We start from the raw sequence: 24277 nt of genomic DNA on the forward strand, positions 1-24277 counted from the left end.
ATAAACAAGAATTATTACATTAGTCTCATGTATATTTCACATAAAAAGCACAAAAGAAGAATACATCTTCTGATAATATATATTTAGGAAGTCAACAGCTTCACACACATCTGAAATGAGACCCTGAACCCGGCCTATTGCAATGCTTTGCACAATTGCATACAAAAAAGTACATTTCATCTGTGGTATCCCATTTGTATTCCATTTGTAAATGTATTCCTACTTCCACATCTGTTCACTCAGCCTCACTCCTAAATTTTTATCTTTTTGCTCAATATTAAGTATTTCCTTAAATCTCTTTCTACCCTAGCTCCACTGTTCTTTGGTGTTGCTAAAATTCAGATATAAGCAGATAGTAAGACTGACAGAAAAATGTGCAAGAACTATAACAGGATTAAAAAAAAAGATAAATACATGTTTCTATTATTTTTACAGTAGTACAGCTGGCATGTTAAACCCCAAGATTTCTAAGCAATGTAGTTTTACCTTGGAAAAAAGAGCCAGATGAAATGCAAAATATTTGAAGCCATTTGTTTGGGGATATGCCTTTGTGATGTGATCTACAGTACACAGAAGAATGGATGTTTGCATTGCAAGCATGAAAACTGTTCTTTTTTTTTCTTGAGGTAACGCATTTAAATGCAATATAATCATTCTTCTGAAAAAATGATTTGGCACAAATTTCATTCAAAACCTACTGGGAGCTATATACCTATAAACTAACTTGAGACACATGAGGATGAAAAGGATAATGCATCATCCATATGGGAATCTAGGAGACGATAAATGAATCTGTTTATGATTCCAAGTCCACAGATAAAACAAAATATTTGAAATTGTGTATGTGTTGCTGGGAGGGAGAGGGAGATAGATGCTTTCTAGGTCTGGCTCCTGTTTATGTAATGTTTTACTTACTTGGAAGAGGTATCATTTCGACAGCTGAGAGATTGGTAATCTTTGACATCTGTAACTCCACCCTGTGGTATTCATAAATTGTTCTTCTGCGGACATCTAACAGGACAGAGAAAAAGAAATCATATTTTCTTATTTTGCAGTCTTTAGATTGTGAAAAATAATGGATGTAATGAATGCACACTGTTGCTTAGGTGCACATATGGCAACGATTTTTCTCAAGAATATATTTTTAACTTTGAATATCACAAAATAACACATAAAGATAGAGAATTTTTCAGTGGAGAACCCCTCAGAACTGACAGAAAAGATACTTCTCCTGGCAAAGAATTATGAAAATGCTGAGTGTGCTCTCAAGCATCTTAGTCATTGATTTAGGCAGAAATTCTAGAGAGCATACTGTCAGACATTTTAGGGTATATTTAAAATGCTTACTTTCCTAAGACATTTTTCTCAGTTTACAGACTTGAGAGAAATGCTATATATGCTCACGTTGTCAGTTATTGCCAAGATGTGCAAACAAAACTGATTTCATTGCTTAATCAAATTTTTTAGCTACAAGATGTCTCACATCTAAGTGTACTAGAATATATTGTCATATTATAACATTGTTTTAAAGAATACAATCTTCCTAAACAGCCATTATGCATAATTTTTACACTGCTTTGAGAAACTCAGGTGCTGACTGCACCTGAGTTTCTCAAAGCAGAAATTCAATATAACCAATGTGCTGTTCTTAAGGGTTTTGAACTCACAAGCAGTTGTAAGGCCCAAGCACAAGATAAATGTGAAAAAATCATGCACTACCTCCCAGAACAATATCCTATAATGAGTTCTGAAAATTCCAGATTTTATATATACTGTTGCAATATAGACTGGTGAGCTTGTATATTTGAAAATTAAAAGTACAGCCTATAACACAAAAATGACAGCTTTCTGGTGTGCTGGTTTTCTATTTATATTCTTTTGGAAGGTCTGCTAAACTAACTGAAAGAAGAGCTGGATAAAATCACAGTCTGTTTGCAATCATTCCAGAGAGGAATCAGGGTTACATACAAAGGACTAACAGGTTACCCACGCCAATGATCGCTCTGAATCTACACGTAATAGAAGAAAAGGGACTTGTAGACAGTCACAAACTCAGTCTTTGGAGGTCTGCTATGTTGTCAGTCTTGTATGGATTAGGGGACACCTTGCTGCTTGAGGAAGCAGCTTTTCTGCCCTCTCTTAGCTCATTAGCTCTCAGGGACAAGTAGGCAGTGTCTCACTTTCAGACAATAATATTTCTATTTAGCTCCAAATCAGCACCGTTGCCAACCACTTCTTGCAATTTATTTGAAGCTTTGCTATGACTTAACCCCTCCTGATAACAGAATTCTCTTTCAGTATGAAATGAACCTATAATTGAACTAGTTTTATGTGTTACCTACAAAGTCATTCTGGCTAGTTAAAAGACAGCTATGTGTAGGTGCCAAAATTTACCCCAATAAATGCCTTAGCCATGTCCTTCAGACCCACTGGACAGAAAGAGATTTCAAGACCAAGCTAATTGTGTGCTGGGTAGGGAGTATCTCTTACCATCTGCAAGGGGTTTATGCTCACAGGATGGTCAGTCTCCTAAAAGCCCAATCAGAGTGACTGTAAAATGTCTTTGAAGTGAGCTCCTGCCAATGCTGAAGGCTGTAATTTGTTTCCACAGAAATCTTTAACATTCCATTAAAAAAAAAAATAAATAAAAAGGGCAAGTGAATACTTGACTATTAAAATAAATGCTGGGTGTCGACACTTTATTTGAAGTGCACCTCATCAGTACTGGTACAGACTAGTATGCTATAATCCTGTTAATGCTGAACCTTTCCTAACAGGCTCCTTACAGGGCTTACAAGAAATAAGGAGCTTCTGCCTTTCCAAAGACTCAGTAAGAATCAGATTCAGGGCATAGGCACTTACACCTCACCCAGTGCATGAAATTTTTGAAAAACATTACTTTTAAGAGAATTAAGTGTGTTATATATATAAAAAAGTCTAATCATGCATATTTCAGCATAACATATAACACAGCATAACATTCCATTAAATCCCACTGCCTGACAGACTCAAATTTGATCTTTTTCTTCAGAAAGATGACTGTGTCAACCACAGGTGTTGAGTTTTCATATGAGGCTATCTATCTAATATAAGAAATTTAGAAGGTATTACATTCTAACATCTTTATATATACTTGCAGATAGGTGGTTGGAAATGTGGGCATTCAAATTTATATGTTTGACCAGGCTAGAAAAACGTGCAGGTGTAGATTCTTTTGAAAGCATGACTTAAACATGCCACACATAGGTCTCCAAAATGCACTTTTCTCTCCCTGTTTTGAATTGTGAGCTGGTTTCCTTTATCAGAATTGCTTAGAAAAACTAAACCCAACAGGATAAACAGAAAAATGAATGCTCTTCCCTCATGCTTTCCCCCTAACCTCTACACACATTCCTGTTTCAACCCAGGACAGGCATTGCATTTCACTCAGGTGGAATTTGTTCATCTTATGCTGTCTGTTTAGCTCTTTAACAAGAAAGTACTAGTGCAAAATTACAAAGAGGTTATGAGCCCACGTATACCTCAGTACAGACCTTAACATGACAGGAACTAGTGAAATAATTTGATGCAGTAACAGATAATTATTTAAGAATTATGTGCAGGTGTTTTGCTATAAAGAAATGTTACATCAGGTCTAGAAGAGAAGGGAGGAAAGGGAAAGGACTTTTGTATTCTTCTGAAGTAACATTCCTGGTTCTGAATTTCAGAAAATATGTGTATATTCTTCTCCTAGTCGTGAAAATATTTTATATTTCTACAAGTCTAGGTTTCTCAAACAAAACTTTTAAACTAAATGGTAAAACTTTTAATATATTTTTTAATAATGGACTATAGTTTTTTTCCTTTTGGTTTAATTTACAGTATGGTTCAGATTGTTTTTTTGTTTGTTTTCATGGCATGTACTTGTGCTATCTTTGAACACAGGCCAAAGGTACAGTCCCAGAAGAAACACCTGAAGAAAACACCAACTACTCGAGGTAAGAACATGTTCCTCATTGCTGAGAGAGATAACATGGGGGTCAGAAGGCCATTTGAAAGAATCCTGTCAAGGGATTAAGTGATTGATTGGTAAATTATAGATGTGCAAGATTCTGCTGTGACAAAATAATTCTATGTAGTTTTATCACAGTGGTATTAAACTAAATAATGGAATATAAGTATTCTACGAAACAGAAATGCAAGAGTTGACTAAAGGTACTTCAATAGGGAGAGTATTCTGGAGAGGGAGCAGTGCCAGGAGAGCACCAGTGATTTCTTAACATGTCTGAAGGGTCAGTAGTTCATAGCAAACCATTCTAAATGTGTCTGGCAGATGCATAATCTCTCTGTGTATCTTTTCCATTACATAATCACTTTCTCTCATACACCATTCCTCAGCTATAACCTGCAATATAGTGAAATGTGAAAATACTGGAGAAGTCATTCTGAGTTTTTAAATTATGTGTTCACACAAATAAAAACCTTTGTCAGTGAAAAATTTCTAGGGAATTCAGATTGGCCATATATCCAGAAATAACTGCTAAACAAGGCCATATGTATTCATACAGCCTTACTTTCACTTCTAAGTCTTGCTGATAGAGAAAACACAAATGGTGAGAGGGTTCACTTGATTATGCAGAAGTCAATTTGAAGTAAACAGTTTATGAAACATATCCAACAAGCTGAAAGCAATTTGTGGAAAATATAAGGCATAGAGAAGGGAGGGGCACAGCTGCTGTGTTGTACAGCCACTGACTTTGCTTGACAGGGACCTTGTTTAACATTGCTGGCTGAATAAAACCTGTCAGCCTGGTATATCTGATTGCTGTCACCACAAAAGGTAAAGGAATCAGAATGTCAAAGCATCTGCTCTTTAACAGCTTGATATTGCTAAATTTATCAGTATTAACTAATTAATTCAGAGGTACTGACACTGGGACCAAACACCAGTGCCTGTAATCCAAACACCTCCACAATTGCTCCACTGAATATAACACACATCTAGATCTAGATAAAAATTCAGATTCCTTAACTTTATTAATTTTATCATTCTCTTAAAAATTACTAAAAAAATCCTTTTAAACCTGGGAGCTGCACCTCAAAGATGTATAATCTGTCAACAAACGAACTAGTGAAGTAGGCTCTGATTTCATCTTTATGAATGTACTAAGAGCAGTTCTTCCCCAATGCCTTGTGCCTACCACACATGATTTACTTTGAAACTCTCTGTGTCCTTCCTGATTTGCCCCAATACCTGTTGCCAGCTAAGGAGCTCCTAGTACAGGATCTAGGTGTGAAAAACTTGCTCTATTCCCTAATCCCACTGTGCACCAAACTGCCTCACTCTGAGACCTGTCTGTGGCCAGTGATGAGAATATTTAAACTTTGGTCAACTTGTACCAGTCCTGAAAATATTGGCATACTTCCAAAGATGAACAGCACACTCCTGAATCAGACATCTAGTGCAAGGAGCCCAGCTGCCTGGATAAACCCTTTTGGACCAGCAGACAAACACTCAAGGCTGGAGCAGCTGGCTCTGTGGGATTAGTTACACTAGTGTAAAGAAGAATAAATACTATGATTTTAGAGTGATAACTTTGGGACCCATTTTGCACAGAGGTAAATGATAACACTGACAGTAAGGCATCAGGAAATCAGACTTTGTGATTTCCCAAGTGGTGCTGCACCTTTGTAAAATAGATACCAGAGCATAAATGGCCAGTGGTATTTTACCCTTCAGGAAGGTAATCCTAAGGTATTTTCAGGGGCTTCACTGCTGTAAACAAAGTGGTGAGACATCTTGAGAAAACATTTACGACATGCAGAGTTGTCACTTAATTATATGCTTGAGTTACACTACATATTGAGTGACACTAATTGCACTGAAACTGGAATGTTACTAACACATAGCTCAGCTACAATTTCATTTCTGTACACAGTGTTGTTGAATAATTTCAGTGTGATTAAAGTTTAAGTTGTCAAGGCATGGATTTCCCAAAAGAGCTGCACCTAATACAGTAGAGGCCAAAATCACTGAGAAGCATGTCTCATTGTGGAGACAAACCTACTACCCATTATCTCTTAGTGCAAGACTGGTAATTCACTGGTAGATCCCCTGAATCTGGCACTCTTTCATTTTGCCAGAGTATTTCATGGATTTGTGGAAAGCAAACACAATATGGGAAGACTCTCTGGTGGGGTTTTTTATTGCTAAAATACAAAAGTGGGTTGCAGGAAGCGCTTTTTCATTTCTTCTTGCACAACAAAAAGGTAATTGAAAGACAATAGGGAAGAACACCGAAACAAAGGAGAGAAACACAGTAACCCTGAAGGAGAGGAAAAAATGGAGGGGAAGAAAGATGGTCATGAAGATAAAAAGGAATCTTGGGAGTCTGCAGAAGGGAGAGAAAAGGACACCACAGGCAAGTGAAAGAAGGACCAAGAACCGAATAACAAGGATGGCAGAGAAATAAATAAGAAAGAAGAGGGAACTGGCTAGGGAAGGTAGGCAAGGAACAAAGGTCCTGAAGCACTGAAGGTGTTTAAAAAAGACTTGCTAGAGGAATATGTAAAGCTCTCAGCTTTGTCATCACCAGTCATGTTTCTAGCTGGAAGACATCCATGAAACTTTCTCACTGTTTTGCAGTGAGAAAACTTTCTCACTCATTTTTCAAAGGAAAAATAATTAGTGTGCAAATGTTCAGCCTGTCTGAAGAAGGAGAAATCAGGATGGTCACTCTAACACATCAGAAGCAGAGCTCCAGAGCCTGGAACTTCATTTGAATTACCTGGAAAGACCTGAAACTTTTCCTCTGAAATTAATTAAAGGACTTAGTTTGCCATTTTGCTGTCATGCAAATCTCAGAATTATCAGGTTAACCGTGGTGTCAATCAGGAATTTACTTCCCTTAACACATTACTATTCATTCCAAAACACCTCTAGGGTATATGCAGGCATATCTATATCTAGATATAAAATATAAAATACTGGCTAATCTGCAATAATATACTTTTAAGTGGAAAATAAAGACAGGGTTTATAAGCAAGAAGTAGTAGCAGATCAAGGAAATATATATTAAAAAAAAAACAAAACAGGCATAAAGCTACCTGCCAAATATCTCCCATCTCCATGCTCTAACTCCTAAAAGATAAGGTGAACAAGTGTATGTGTCTGTATGCTTTTAGGGGCAGATAAAAGGGGTATTACTGCAAAGTCTTTATATGAAGAAGTATATTAATAAAAATAGGTACGATATTCTCAAGTTCCTTCATTTAAAAAAGTTCAGAAAGTCATTCCTTTTAGCTTTTGGCTCTTCAAGAGGGTACTTTTCAGCACTCATTAAAATGCACTTTTGATATGAAATGGCTGATCAAAAAGCATGTTTTGCTCTCCTCAGAATGAAATAGGTTTGCTTGGCTTTTGAACTCACCTTTCAGAAGTATTAGAAAAGTTATTAATAATCTTTTGGACAATACATCTGAAAAAAATCTGATAAATAGCTCTAAAACTTCTGAAGTTACTTTAATAAACTAGATCTGTTATATTGAAATTTTAGAATACTGAGCATACAAAAGGCACCAAAGATGCTCAGCATTTTTAAAAATTGAGGGGATATATTTGTTCAAACAGGCTTGTGCTGCACTTAATGTCTCTTTCCTTTTCAAATGCACAATATATTCAAAAACAACTGACAGAGCTCAAACATGAAGCAGAAGGGTTTGTTTTAGTTTTTTTGTATTATTTGAAGGGGATGTTTTTGGCTTTTTTTTTTTCTTTTTTTTAATAACTAGCCATGAACATAAAGGGAGACTGGATTCTTTTGATGGAGAAATCTTTGATAAAGTAGGCAAGTTAGAACTAGTAGTTATACTTCTTTTGGAACAAACAACAATTTATATTCTTCAGTTGTCTTAAGAAGCCAACAAATAAAGTAAAATAACAATTCTATCATACCACTTTTTCAGTAATTGACTAGATCCATAGTTGATTTAATATCTCTATAAAACAAGAATTCAAGAACATCCATATTTTAAGAACATCTGATACTGGTTTTCTATGGGCTGAAAATATTTACCAGATCTATCAAGGTGTTATTTTATTGTCTGTTCACGTCAGTATAAACATATTTCATTGAGTACACAATCAGCTTGAGAAAAGTCTACTGTAAAATGATGGTTCCCTTGATTAATATTAGCTCTAGTGTAAGCTGCAATCTAGCAAAAATAGTCATGAATTACCACCATCCACAGAACTGGTAGTTAGGGGCAAAAGCAATGCATTGTAATCAGCAATACATGAATAATGCTCTCAAAACTGCTCTAGCAGTGGCACATTTTATACTCCTTACCCACATTATAGTCTCACTCCTTTTAGAAGAAAGTGTCATATGAAAAAAACCCCAACAGATATGCTAAAAACAGAAGACTAGTCAGTAACTGCATTCGTCAAAACCAATATGATTTAATGGCAGTAAAACAGGGTGCTTTGTCTGAAATATTTCTATAAAAATAAACATTCAGACTTGAATAGAAACTCACATCTACTGTTTTTCACATCATCTATTTTCCATACAAAACATGTAAATCTAAGACAAGTCTTTTAGTGTTGTTTGATTATGGAGGCCTGATGTCAAAATATATCATCCTATTGCATCTCTTGGATAGAATTTCCATGACTATTCTCATAAACCATTTGCATAAGTCAATCAACCTAATTTTCACCTGAATCCATATTTGCAGCTCTTACAAGCTGAAGATTCAGAAATATTCAGATGATTTGCTTGCAAATATCACTCACGTTATTGAAATTTGTTTTCTAGTCTCATTTGTTCTTAAACACTCAAATCCAACCCATGCAAACAAAGACACATCACAACTACTTATCATACTTCAGCAACAAATTTCTTGTCTCTTAAGTAAAATCTTGGCATGCTAACATCCTTCACACTACTCTGAGCTCACAAGTAACAAATAATACTGAAATTTTCCATATTCCCCATGACAGGACATGTAAGACACAGGATTGCTGCTCCCTTGTGCTAAAGGTTGTTTTATATGTGATGAGGAGACAGGATGAGCTGAGAGGCCAATAGCACTTGCTTTTTCAGTGCCAGCCCCCTCTGCTGTCTGTCTTAAAGCTGGGCTGGATCAGGTCAGTCCTTGTGAGCACCACAGGTCTGCCAGAGTTCACTTTAGGAGAATTCAGTCCTAGGAGGCAGGGTCAAGCACAGCTCCTCTCTATGCCCTGCTATTAGGGCTTCATTGAAAACTGATCTTGGTAATTTTCTTCAAATACGTTAGTAAACTCAGCAGACTTGAAAAGTGAATCTATTCTCTAATGGCTAAAAAACCTCAAAAGGTTCTGTACAGGGTACATTGAGAAAGTCACACTTGATTTCCTACTATTTGTTTTCAGCAAAGCCACACAAAGTATAACTAAAGCCAGATAAAACTAAATGCCACCTGCAATACTGCTGCCATGACTATGTGAGCTCAATATCTTATTTAATAACTACATCCCCTCTTCTTTCCTCTCACTAAAATGTGTACATGAATTTGAAGTACAGAATAAAGTATCAAGAGGTTCCAGCCTGGATATTTTTGGGCACAGATGGATTTTCTGAACAGATTGCTTCTTCTTTACTACAGATATGAAAGCATGTTCCAGATAAAATATCTTATGGAAAACCAAATTGAGCCAGTTGAGAGTTTAATTCGACATTATTTGACTGGCCACTTAGTTTTATTTACTTAATTTATCAGCTCAAAAGAAACAATGACAGGAAAAGACATACTGGGAATTATCAAGCAAATAAAATTACACTTGAATTAACAAGCTGAAATTAACTAAGTGATTTGTTGTGCAGCTAATCATCCTTGATGAAATCAGCTTATACTAATTTCTCAGCCTCCAAACCATTAGCACCACTACGATTCTACATACTGGGAATTTGCTGGATCCTGTGCACGACCACAAATGCATCTGAAAGTCCCACTTTCACTGGGTGATTGGTTGAACTTATCTGTGTCACAGCGACAGGAATCTAAAAGACAAAACAGGAAGATACTATTGAAATATTGAACTAGAAAAAAAGACTAAAAATAAAAAGCACTGCCAAAATGAACATTTAACCAGAGTAACTGTAAAGTCCTAAGTAAATATTTTGTACACCATAGCACAATAGGACCAAGAATATTTTGAAGATATAAATTACTGATTTTAATTTGTATTTTATCTCAGTTTTCTTTGATTTGTTTTCACAGTAACCCTTAGAGGTAGAACAATTGTCAGTGACAAAGCAGAACAGGGTAGTAATTTCCGGTAATTTATTTACTTCAACTGAAGAAAAAGTGGGATGATATGCTAGTACACTCAAGGATGAGGAGGCAACACCTCCTGCCTACTGTTGAACACAAAAACTGTGAAAGTTCAGCTTGGGATGAGCATTTTAAAACTTATGGCTCAATTAATTTGCACTGAAAATTGTGTGAATTTTTATCTGTAAATAGCTCTGACAGAATGAAAATAATATTTAATGTGTTTTTGAATAGCAGGAAAAGAGTGTTGTGGTAAACATGGAAAATTCCAGATGTTCAGTTGCCAATATCTAGAGGAAGAAATAAAAATATGTAGATATTCATAGACCATTCCAGCTTTAGATTACAGACTGGGTAACATGGCTGCATGAAAACAAATGTCAGGTTTGATTCCATTCTTGGGACAGGATTGCAGCTTTGGCTGATCCTTGAATAGATATAATAGGACTGAATTTTTTTAAGACATTTGATTTAGTGACATGAAGCATTTCTGCAATATTAATATAGTTAACTAGATTGACTGATCACAAAAAGCAGCCATTACTAAAGGAGCAGCTCAGACTGACATTGTGGCTTTACAGCATTCAAAAGTCCTAAGACTGAGAAGGAAGCATAATTTACTGCCTAGCAGCTCTCCAGATGGCACTAGCAGAGTAAAAATGAAATGTCAGGATAATTAGCAAGGTTAGACATTGCAAAAAATGCAAACATATAATACAGACATAAGAGAGTGCAAGGTAGAGTTTGGGGACCATTGTTTAGAAAGCAGCAGTTCTGGAAGGAATCTGAGAATTGTTGTGGATGAAGAACTCCAGCAGTCTGAGGGGACATCTCAGCAAGAAAACTTATCATATGAATTACACAAACAGTGAAATATAGCCTAGATGGGGGGTGACTTTTTTACTTGCACCTGAAAATTAGATCATTGCTGATATACTACACAGATTTTGAGAAGATATATTTCTTTAAAAGGTGCCAAGAAATTAAGAGAAGGAAGATTAAAAATGTCATAAAAATATTTTGCAAACTTCTCCATTTCTCAAATGCCATTAACAGAAGTGTTAAAGTGTTCTATCCATTTCACTTCTGGATGAAATACTGAAGAGCTGGTTAGATTACCAAAAACAAGTACCACCACAGGTGGAAATTACTCAGGGGCTAAAGAGCCTTTTATTCTAGCACAGAAAGATATAAACAAAGTTGGAAACTTCAGGCAGGTACCTTAGGAGTAGAATAAGCCACAGATTTCTATGAGGGATTATGACTTTCTGCCAGTTGCTGCTTTCAGATATCTTATATTTGGATATCTAATTTTTCAAAGCTGCCCTGCAGTTAACCAGAAATTTCTAGGCTGAAGGCAGATGGAACAGGATCAAGTATAAGAAACTGGGATACAAGGTATTAGTTTAGCTAACCCAATAGTTTGCCCTGGATTTACCTGTTAAAGCTACAAAAATGATATAGTTGGCCAGTATTTTTCACACAGCAGAAAAAAGCTGAAGTAAAAAGCTGGTTATTCATCCAGTGACCGAGGATTCAGTTCTATGTGACAATTAATAGCATGATTTCTGGCATTTGAGTTAAGCATCAGTAGTTCTTCTTCCTCCAAAAGTATCTTTTAGTTTTGCTTTTTCCCAATTACATTGGTAAGTAAGTTCTGATGAGTTTAAAATTGTCATAAATTTTCATTCCTTTTATTTAATTTAGTGGCTGTTTTTGGGGGGGTTCTTGCATACATGATCTGGTGTGGTATAAAATAGGCTTGTGGCATGTTGTCAAAATGACAGGAAAAAGAGAACTGGCTTGGAAATACTGCTAGAAATACACCAGCTTAAATTTGGCTTATATCAGCTGAGCTCTGATGCAGTTATTGGATAATATGACAGAAGAATGCCAAAAGCCATATTTTCAAATTCTTCAAAATAAAAGAATCACTAAGTTCAGAAATAAGTCTATAAATTTTCTGCAGCATGAAAGTTTACACAAAATAAGGGAATTATTCATAGTCTCAGAACAGTGGAAAGAAAAGCTTATATTATGTATCAAAGAAACTGAAAGGATTTTGAGGAGGATACTCTGGACAACCTACTGAAAGTTAAGTTAGAATAAGCACCGATATAGAAGATGCAATGACTTTGTTTTCAGAGTTAGCGAGGAAAGACAGCAGATGAAGAAAGGACACAAAGCATACTTGGAATTGGCATTAGCAGGGGTGTGACAAAATATTCTGGCAAAATTGTCATCTTAATGCATAAATTGTTCAAGAAATGCACATGAATGAAATGTATGAAAAGGATTATACTCATTTGTATCATCTGAATGTAAATCAAGAGAAGTTGGACTCTGGTCTTCTCGAACAAGATTCCTTTTTCTTTCTTTTTAGTCTAGTGCCTTTTCACATGTTGATTGTGAATTTTTGAATTACTGAACAATTTGCATCTTTCCCTCAAAAATTATGAAAACAGCAAACTATTTCATTATATAGTCAAGTTGAACAGCAAATATATAAAAAAGCTTCAGGAGAAATTAGAAAAATTTAAAGCAGAAGTAGCAATGGATTTTGCCAAAATCCCTGCAGGTGTCAATCCTCCAGTGCTGGGCATTCTACTGAGAGCAAGGAACTTTTAGAATATTTTATAAAATAAATAAGAAAGTAGTAGGGTCCAGTCTAACAGAAACAGCAGCCAAAAGTTTGGATACATGTTTTAGAAACAGAGAATAGAAGCAGGAGCTTCTTTAAGATTAAAAAAAGTAATAATTAGTATAGTCAGCTCTTCAAACTGAAGGGCAGCCTGCATGAAACAATCATACAGTCAGAATGAAGTCAAAGTAGAAGGTAATCCACAGCACAGGAACACTCTTATTCTCCTGAAAAATTACAGTGTCATTATGCCTGTATTTACAAAAACATCTATTAATTTTTAAGGTGTGGAAAAAGAAACTGGTAATGTGTGTACTGAGTGCCATATTGCAGGTGAAATCTTTTGAATGAAATGTCAAGATAAAATGAGCTTTTGCCACATGCTGTCTGTCTGATTAGGAAACATCCCCTTTTGACAGAAAGCTTGTAGTAAATATTATAGCATTTTATGGAAAATTACAGCAAAACATAGATAGCAAGCAGAGAGCTACTCTTCTGGATTTCTCACCTGAATGGCAAGATATGTCATAACAGGCTGACATGTTAAATAGTTGAGCAGAGAGCTATGAAGGCAAGTGATTGCCTTCATAGAATGGCTTTTAGCTAGAATAATTCTAAACCATCTACCACAGACAATGTGATCTTTTGTGCTGTACAAGTCACCAGTTTATGAATAAACTTTCCACACTACCACTGAGGCCATTAATTTTGGATTATATACTTCAACAGTAAGGAGAAGGGTGTTTAGGATTTATGTTGAATTCTATGTATCATTTGGATCTGTAACCTAGACAGTATTTTTCACCAGACTTCTCAAATTTTCTTTTCAACTGTGAGGTGATATTGGAATCTTATTCTTCAAAAGAGGATAAAATCACAGCCTCTATCCTTACTTTGAAGGAGGTGGTAAGCAGGATGCAATTACTGCCCCACTTCAAAACTGAGTCAAAGATAAGAGCCAGAGTATGTTGCAAAATCATAATTAGGAACACAGTAATAGTGTTTATATAGGGTTTTCATTGCTAGTTTTCTAAGTAGTAATTAATTAGTCTACAGGCTAAACCACATGAAAATCAGAAGTTTTAATTTGTGTAAATAAACCATCTCAAAAATCAAATGTCCATATTTTTGTTAACAATAAAAGAGGCAAAGAAATGTCAAGCATGTATAATGCAGGCAGAACACCCATTCACATTATGGGATTTTTGTTGTTGTTGTTTTGTTTTTCTTTCTGTAGTTCTGTGTTTTTGTGGTTTCTTGATTATTGTTTGTTTGGGATCTTTTCGTCAGTTTTTATTTTTTATTTTTTTTTTTTCATTTTCAGGAAACAATAGGAATATTTGAATTCTTGTTACTGAAAACAGTATTTTCCTTCATGCCTACAAGGGGCATTAATTTTATTTAAGCGCTAGCACTTAATAATTTTTATTCAATTCTGTCTTCTTTTTTAGGATAGAAATTCATTCTACTATAAGCCTCTTTTAGAATTATTTTCCAAACTCACATATTGGGTAATTTTGAGCAAATATTTTAACTTTAATAATGGTTTCTGGATGACTAGGTAAATAGAGTTATTACTATTTAAATGAACAAAGAAAGCCTTCTCCAATGATATTAAGAAAAATATCCTAAACAATTAACAAGACCTATGGAACCTTTGCCTAATTTGTTCTGTATTAATCATGGACAAAAAAAGAAACCTAATAATGCACTAAAGAACATTAGCTCCAAGCATTAGTGGGAAAATATGATATAGAATAATTATTTTGTATAATAAGAAGTGAAACTCTTGAGAACTGAACTTCAGTGAAATTTAGAACATAAGGATAAGTATTCACTACTAATTCATAAAAAGAATGCCTTTTCCAAAATTCTTCTTTATTCCTATGCTCTGCTTTCCAGTTTGCATTGTAATGTATTTCATGTGTTGTAGAGGTACACCAGGGAAATTTTCATGCCAGTGGATATTTCCTGACATAACAACCATTTGCCAGAATACTAAGAGTTGGTGTAAATAAAGTGGTATTTAATTTGGAAGGTGCATGCACTGTAAACAAAGTAAATTGCCAAAGAAATAAATACCTTACTTGCTACAGAACCTTGTTATATTTCAAATTGTTTTCACATTTTGAAAACTTGATAGTACAGCTCCTTCTCCTAACAATTGAATCTTCTGAAAGATATTTGGATGTCTCCATATTTTTCTTTTCTGATGGCTCTGCTCCTTTTCTATTTTTTTTTTAATTTTGGATAAAAAATTATTAATTTCAGGTTGCTTTCTATTGGGAAAAACAACAGAATGCAGAAGACTGAGCAGAGAAACTCCTTTAGTATTCACCAAACCTCTGCCTGGATCCTATCTTGGTGGTCAACACCAGGTTTATGATGTAGCAAACCTAATTTGGGAGCAGGAAGAACATGAAAAAACGACTCAAACTGTTTGAATAAATAAGAAATAAAAAATAAAATTTACCTAAAGTATATTAGACATAAAAGACCCTAGTTGTATCTATGTAATTTAAATATATAATCACAGTTATTTTAAAGTTAGACTAGTCTAGCTAAACACCTGGTGTCACTAAAACAGAGCCCTTGTGGGATGCTTGATGAAGCTACTGGCAAATTGTTTGCTGTATTTCTTAATGGTGCTTCAGCTTGGAGACTTTTGATGACAATGCCATGAAGACCTCTCAGAGCTGCCATACATCACTGTCATTTTGATGAGCCACTAAAATAAAATGGCACCCAAAAGACAGCAGAAATTTTGTGCAACTTTTAGTCATGCTCGTGAGCACTTACACAAGGAATTGTACTGGAGTTAATGGGACACCTGACAACATGACTCAGCAGCAAGAGAAATGGCTCCAGATGGAAGGACTTCCTCAGAAATCAATGGATTCAGCGCTGGAAAGTAAATCAATTCCTAGCCAGGCTTTTAAGCACTAGGACCAAGTTTCAAATGGTAAGTGACACGTTTGTTCTTTTCAAACAACCTGTGTCTGATCAGTGATTGGCAATTTTATTTAATTCTCCTCATTTAGGTGAAAAGCTGAGGTAGTGGTAATGGAGAAAAGGCTGCAAATAAGGAGTGGAGTTGTCTGGAAATCTCATCCTCAAAGCCCATTCCCCAAGTAATCCTGATGGAATATATTAGTTTTTAAAAGTTTCTTCACTTTCTAAAATATTTACAAAAATCTTTTGTCAAAAGATTTACAGATCATTAATACATTACTATTACGACTTTAAAAAAATCTCTTTCCTAAGTTATGTGCAATAGCTTTAATGTTTGGTAATTCCATTCAGGACAGGAATAAATCATGAGAGGGGATGAGTTCAAAGATTCAGCAGTAGCAAAAAGCACATTACTCCATTTGCAAATTCCAGTTTTCTGTCTCAAGATTAATGAAAAGAACATTAATAACTCCTACCCACAAAAGCAATGTGGTTTTGGAGGAAGCTTCCAGTAGTTAATGACAGCAAGCAGCCTGTGCATTGTAGCTCAGAAATTGTTTATCCATGGGTTAGATGTCACACTTCCCTGCAATTCTAGGAACCACTTGTGGTAAAGGAGTGGCCCATTTACTCCTGTTTTCCTAAATGATTAATGTTTTCTACTACCTGACACTCTGCATCATCATTTTCATTTGCAAAATGTACACGAGGTACTTTCAACTTAGAGCAGCAACTTCTAGCACCCATAGTGGATCTGTTCTGCATAGGGCTGGATTGTAACAGGGAGTGTGGTGCATTCATAACCAGAAATAGAAGTCTCCTGAAAATGTCACCATTTTACTGTAAAAGTGCATATATAGTTCTTGACAAATTTACCTTAAAACCAGTATCTGTCCCCAACTCTCTAGGTATTGAAAGCAGGAAATTTTCTGCAGTCTTTAGAAGTTTTTGCTTTTCTTTAAAAAGTTTTCAACAACATGAGATAACTAAAGCTTTTAGTTCACACTCCTTTGATCAAGAGCAATGGAGCTCCATTGTCCTCAGCAGAGTAAAGCTTACATGTAATTGGATTCAAACTGCAAATAAACTGCATTTTCATCAATGATGAAGGCTGTAACCTGTACCTAACATTCCAAAAAAAATCCCAAGCAGACCTTGCATCAGAATGTCTTTTATAAGAAAAGCAAAGCCATGTACATGGGCATACCAGAAATTTCTTGTTTCTACAATACTGATCCAGTAAGAACATCTTGCAGCAATCCATTTCCAAGCTGCAAAGACATCTGCCTTAAGTGAAGGTATGACTGCTGCTAGTAGAAAAACCCAGATCCTGCCTGTTTTTCTAGTGAATGGCAGAGGAGTGCTATTATTTCTGCTTCATTAAAGGTGCATAGCTACAACACAGGCACAAAAAATGAGCCTGAAGGCTCACAAGTGTTTTATAGCAGAGATAAAAGAGAAAAGAGATTTCTCCAAGTCTGGACAATTGGTTGTATCACTGATTAGTTTCTGATTAGCATAAGGAGGATAACTGAGAGTTGCACTTCGAAGAGAAAGTCACAGTTTGGCAAACAGATTAAAATAACAAAACAAAACAGAACAAAAAACACAAACCAAGCAAAACCAAAAAGTAAACAAAAAAGAAGAAATTATTTTGTCCCTAGAGATTTAAGCTTGTCTACTTTCTGATTCTTATTTGCATGAATTAAAGGATCATAGAATACCAGACTGTAAAGGGACCTTAAGGATCACCTGCTCCAACCTTTCTTGGCAAAAGCACTGAAATTCAACTAGCCTGTAGTTTCCAGCAACTCTAGGAAAAAAACCAAAACCACACTCAAAGCAACAACTGGAATTCTGAAACACTTGGAGAATGCACAAGAGCCCATTTAAGACAACATATTGGTGCTATGAAGGCAAACCAAATGGTCTCAATCTAAGCAAATTTATCACCAAACAGATGGAAAACTTCAGAGCTAGCAAGACAAACCAGTTTCTTCTTTTTTCAAATATATGGACTTTGAAATATGTGAGTTGACAAAAAGCTACAGCTGCAGGAAAAAGGTGACCTTTTAACAATAACCATTGATTCTAGAGTATTTTGAAATGGGTAAAAACTGGGTAAGCTAATTGAAAAAATTAGATCCTATCTTTCAAAACCCAAAGGAAATTTACTAAAAACCCAGGAATTTACTAAACACTTAACACTCACAAACATCCAAATAAAACCCAGTTGAAGTCCAGGATTAGTACATTTGTGTCATGTTGATGATTTTCAAGTCAATTACATGAACATCACTTTAACAATAATATATCATTTTCATCAGAGTGATCTTATAAGCAGTATAATGATCTTATGTAACTGATCTTTAAGATATTTTCCCTCCCCCCTCAAAAAAAATGTAGGGAAATTCCTGACATGTATGAAGGAATTTGTCCACCTGAATGATAATTCTCAGACCCAACTTACTTCTTTGTAGCCGAAAATGATACGCCCATCATTGAGAAGGGTGGCCTGAAAAGTGAAACTCCCCAGGTTGTAATTATCCTGCAGATGTACATGGTCCCACTGGACAACTAGTGCTGTGCCTGTGAACCCAGAGTGGGGGTAGGGAGGCAAAAGGGAGGAAAAAAAGTGAGAAGAATATTAACTGACTATAGGAGAAGTACTTCACTGCAGTCACTTGAAACAAGAACAGTGATTTGTCTCTTTTTACCAACTTTCAGCTCCATGCCTTGAAATGCAAAAGATATTACAAACACAAGTTCAAACTGAAATCCTCTTAAATGTAGACACCACAGTGCCACACAAGCACCTCAACTACTGCTAAAGCAAGAGTGGTCAAGTAACTTGTTTGAAATTGCACAAGAAATCAATAACCACTAAAGGTAGGATCCAGTAGTTCAGGTGTGCTGCCATTTCCACTTCTCTGCAGTGGCATTCCTTACACTCTATAAATCCCAATGACTTTGAAATGTGAAGTGCTAATAGCATTCCCTGCTTAATAAAACTTATTATTTCAAGAATTCAGAGTCTTCTGTTAACTATACATTAATTAAATAACTTTTTTTTTTCCTGCATGGTGCAAGCCCTTGCTGAGGTTCTGCAAATTGAAAAATGATAGGTGTTGGCAATAAATAAATGTAGTTTAAATCAAACTCAATAAGAATTCATAGATGAGGCAAATATTGAGTCTGGTATGCAGAGATTTAGCTGCAAGAGCCTTGTTAATATTCATGGGAGTTCACTAGCTGAAGATGCACTTACCACACTAAAAATATTTCTCAAGCAACTTGCATACCCAGTGAGCATGTTTTACAGATGTTGAGACACTTATTACCAAAACTCTGTTTTCTGAAAATAACATTTTCATCTTACATGCCTTCCTCAAAAACTTCTCTTTTTGGCAGTAATGGGAGTTGTGTGCTTTGATTCAGACTTTAATTTCCTTTCTTCCTAGAATGTTCATGATGGGTCATTACATATTCAGCTCAATACATTTTTGATATATCCTTGAAAAATCTTTTGTTACAGACCTGTGCAGCAACTGTCATGAACACATCTTGACATGAGCTGTCATGAAACTATGAGCATGCAAATTTTGGGTCCACACTGCACCAAGTCCATCACATTGTTGTCCCCTGTCTTTCTATATAGTAGATACTCATTAATAGTGCACAGAGTGCACTTTTTCCTTTGTGACTACACTCATTAACTAGTTTCGGAATGTTTATTTGATTGCATTAAATTTTATTTTAAATGCAAATTAGTTTCTAAAGTTATTAGAGAAAATAGCCAGAATTAGCAGAATTTCTTCTAGTTAGTCACTGAGTGCTTCAGATCTATCTGCACCTCAGAACCCCAAGCTAAAATGGAAATCAGCTGCCACCCAAACAGTCTCCTCATTCCAGAGGCTTTATGCAATTTGTGTGTACCTAAGTTCCTTGCAGTTAGCTCCATCAGTGAGACTTTGATGGATCCCCACACTCTGTGCCTTCCCACTACAGATGCTGCTTCATGGCAGAGCACTTACTCATGGGGACAAAGCACGGATGAGTGAGACATAAGGTGCTGAAGATACAATCTGCTCAGTTTCTTTTAACTTGTGTTAAGATAGAAAATTCTTTGTCCAAAAACCCCTGGAGCTCAAAAGATGATGCATTACACATGAAGAGGAATCCAAAATCAAGGAACTGTTCAACCTTGTAATGAAAGCCATGTGATACAGCCTGGTACACCTGGTATGAAGACTGGAAGTCAGAACTATAATGAGAATTAGCAACATCTTCTCCAGAATCCTTGGATTCTTTAAGTAAAGATGAAAAATCTCTGGCCATGATATTAAATAATTTACAGTGTGAAAATTGTATCTTCTGTTTCAAAATTCTTCATGGAAGGAGTAGGATTTTCTCATGTAAGCATTTTACTGGATTTTTAACAAACATTGAAATGACTAGATTGTAAGAAAATGTAAAAGATACAGAAAACATTTTGATAACTGATCTAACAAATAAAAAATACTATCGGAAATCGAAAATATTTTTGAACCTTCTGGCAATTTTTGCTTAAATTCACTATAAATAAACATACATAAAATAGCACAGGCAGGTGTATCCAGGACAATTTAGAAGTCATGGATCTCATAATATTAAGTCATGACAATAAACTCTCTAAGTTTTAACTGCCACTGTAGTTGATCACTAAAGGCCTGAGGTAAACACCAGATGTTTTTTAACCATGTAGGCTATGTTGCTAAAATATTGATTACAACTGACTTCAAGAGAAAAATATCCACACATTCAAGGGCTTTGAAACTTCTTACAGAGTTTCAAGTACAGCACTGCAGCTTGCCTTTTCCTCTTTCAATCTTTTTTACAAGGAGCTGTTGAGAACTCGTGGTGTAGATGAGTGTATTGGATTCCAATTCTGGGACTCCATGAACACTTAGTCATTGACAGGTTTATTAACCTTATCCCTGCCCTGCTTCTGTGTATTCTTGCTATTGCACTCCACAAATGCTATTTTCATTTTAGGCAGTGGGCAGATGGTATTCACTATATATACTTTGAAGTAACAGGAATTTACACTGTTATATAAGACAGATTTTCCCTTTTAAAACTGATAAAATGCTTTGCTACTTTGAGCTTATGTACTTCAACATCCAGATGATATCTGCTGGATTGAGAAAAGGCATTCATGAGTCTTTACTGTGTTCTAAACTAATAATTGCTCATATATGGCAAGTCATATGCTCTATAAAGCCTCTAAATTATAAGCAAAAAACAAAACCAAAAAAACTTTAAAATCCACAATTTTTTCTTAAAAAATAGTTATTTAGGAAAAGAAGAAAAGCCGAGGGATGCAGACATATTTATTTATCAAGGACTGCTACATACCATTATCAAAGTATCTGACTGTTGAATTTCTTGACACACTTGGGTCAAAATTTGCCATTAAGGGTGCAATATATTGAGTAGCTGTTAGCATTCGATGCACAACTTCTCCAGTATATATGAAACCTACAATAAAAAAAAAGAAAATTGAGACCATTTCAGTAAATTCTGAAAAGATTAAACAGAATGGCAGGTTGAATTAGGCATTGCCAGAGCATTAAAGGGTCATCTGAGAGAAATTAATCCCACCACAAATTTTATAGTGAATTAAATAAGAGCTAAAATTTCAGAAAAACATCTGCGATGGCTGCCAGAAAAACAAGATCCAAAATGAATAATGGAACAAATTGTTCAAGAAGGTTTTTTAAAGAAACAAAAACATTGAGAACTCAAGGAAGAATAACTCCAGTTAAGGGGAAAATGCAAGTATGTGGCACTATGAAAATAAACCATTTACCACAAGGCATATTCCATAGTGCTTTCTTCCATGCATTCCAAAAATTTGCAGTTTGTTTTGCTTATGCAATTTGTGACGTCTTTTAAAGTTAATCTAACCCTTTTTCATATTTCTAGAGATGCAGAGTTTCAAGAGGTATCAACTTAAAAAAAAAAAGTCAGATGAAAAGTGGAACAGATAGGATTTCTTCAGGTTTACAAGGCACATAACATTACTACATTCTCTGCTGTGTCAGGTCTCACTAGTCTGGTCTGTTCATTCCTGAATTGATGGAACTCCACAGATCAATCGTGGGCTTCTTTCATCTGAAGTGCTCATCCAAAACCTCTTACTTGTTTGGAAATGGAGTCCTCCCTTTGAAAGAAGACCAGTCATCTATAGGGAATCCAGTAATCCTGCAGTTTTCTTCAAAGCAAAAATCAGTGCATTTTAATGGCAAGGAGCTTCTTCTCTTTTAAACATAAATAGTCTACAAATAAACCTGTGTTGTTTAGGTTTGCCAACTCCACTTCAACTGGCTAATGGAACTAATTATTTTAAGTGCCCCAGATGAAAGCTTGACTTAAACACTCCCATTGCTCTGGAATGAATCTTTTTGTTACTCCTTGCCTTTAAGTTGATTTGAGCTACCTGCAGATCTTCAAATCTGACGTTTGCATATTACCTCTCCTCCTACAGTGTTTACCAGATGGTGTCTTATGATGCTTTTGCTTTTCTACTTCTATTGATTCAGTGAAGTATATTCCAACAGCAAGCATCTCAACAAAAAAAATTAATATTAGAGCTGAAAATTTTCTAACATGAAAAATGTTATTAGAAAGACACTTTAAAGAAATATAATTCTTTACTGGAACGTTATAGTATTATTTTCAACACTTATTATGCTGGTTTATGTTTCCTTTTCCATCTTCAATCATATTGTGAGCCTCCCTCTTCCTCTACAAAACCTTTTACTGCCAAGCCCAAGAGTTCCTTTCTTCTTACATTTAGTATCATGGCAATACAACATGTGATGAAGAAGCCTATAAATCTAACTCTAAAACACGATTGCAAAATTCCAGAACCAAACATGAAGCTGATCAAAACTGCTGTTAATGTTTAGTATTAAAAACTATTAGTGTGCAGCCTCACTTTCTTAACAATATCTCCATCCTGACCAGTGTGAGATGAGAGGGTTCATTAACAGACTTTTCGATATGATACAGGAAATCTCTAAGTGCATGAAAAATTAAGTTTCTGGAGTGCTTCAGGCATCCTTCTGCTCCTGTATTCTTCTGAAATACACAGTTAAATGCTCATGGAACTAATTCTAGAAGTCATAAGATGCTATAAAGAAACAGAAAAACAAATAAGGTGGTTCTCTGGGGTAATTCTCCTGCATGGCTGCTTATAGGCAGCCTCTTGTTCTGTGAAGTCAGCTCATGTGGCAGTGATAGGGGACCTCAGAAAAAGTCAGGTGTGGGGAAAATATAACAAAAGATTCAGTTGCAATCATTTGGCATCTGACAAAGGGGTGAGCTAGGAACTGAGGTATTTTTTCTTCATTTAAAACATATCTATGTATTCAAAAGATACAGTATTTTAATATCTGGGCACTCCCTAGCTACTAAATTAATCCTTAGGATTAAACTAATTTTTTTTTTTCTTTTTTTCCTATAGGGGGCAGAAGGGGAGATTGGGGAGCAGACTCCTCCAATTGGATATCTAAATACCAATGTTCTTTTTTGGTAATTGATAGGGGGATAGGGAGAGAGGAACACCAGCTTAGAAAGGGAATCTGCCCACACATATTTACATGTCATTCATAAATGTGAGCTTTCAGAATATAAAAGTCTATCTGATTTTACTCTATTTCTTATTTTAGGATAGAAAACTACCATGTCAAAGTATAGTCCCTGAAAGGCATTTTCACTATTTCCTGCTTATTATTGTTTGCTTCTAAAATGTCATTTCATTGAAAAATAATCCCTTATGCTTATTTAGACATTTTTAATATGTATTATTACACAAAAGTATATTTCATATTATGTGCTGCTTATTATCCCTGTGGACATGTACACACATATATTAACACAGTTGTAGGTAGGTCTTGAAACCATTCTTCAAAAATATTTTGAAGACAATACCAACAAAACCTTTGAGTCCATATTCATACATTATAATTAGCCTTAACAGTTCAGTACTTGTTCATCCCTTGCACAATCATCCTACACTTACACAGTTTCCCTTTCATGCTTTCATCCCATTTACAGTATAAATGTCACCCTTATAACTAATAATGAGGCAGATACAATAGGAAAAGACTTAATTGTGCAGGAACACTTGACTAAGTAAATCAGCCCAAGTAATTAGTAACCACAAAACGTATTTCAAAGTGTTTGCTGGATGCAGCTCTACTCTAGACAGAAATGGAAAGCAGGAGGTGGATGATAGCTGGGAAGCAGGCAGACCTTGCATGAAGATCATTCTAATGAGAACTCCAGTCATGCACTGGAACAACTTGAAAAGGAACACAAAGTCATTTCAAATCAGAGATT

General features: G+C 35.5%; 1 protein-coding gene across 2 annotated transcripts in view; it reads right to left on the bottom strand.

Annotated features, from left to right (window-relative positions):
- Nucleotides 1–24277, bottom strand: part of PLXDC2 (plexin domain containing 2) — a 253479-nt gene that overhangs the window by 53907 nt on the left and 175295 nt on the right. For both annotated transcript variants that reach the window (XM_015619087.3, XM_015619088.3), the window contains exons 5-8: nt 21287–21409; nt 18360–18478; nt 9923–10022; nt 916–1011 (exon numbers count right to left, since the gene is read on the bottom strand). In XM_015619087.3, coding sequence (XP_015474573.1) covers nt 916–1011; nt 9923–10022; nt 18360–18478; nt 21287–21409 — 438 coding nt within the window. The remainder of the gene's footprint in view (nt 1–915; nt 1012–9922; nt 10023–18359; nt 18479–21286; nt 21410–24277) is intronic.

The sequence above is a fragment of the Parus major genome, chromosome 2 (genome assembly GCF_001522545.3).
Source record: "Parus major isolate Abel chromosome 2, Parus_major1.1, whole genome shotgun sequence".
Taxonomy (NCBI): Eukaryota; Metazoa; Chordata; class Aves; order Passeriformes; family Paridae; genus Parus; species Parus major.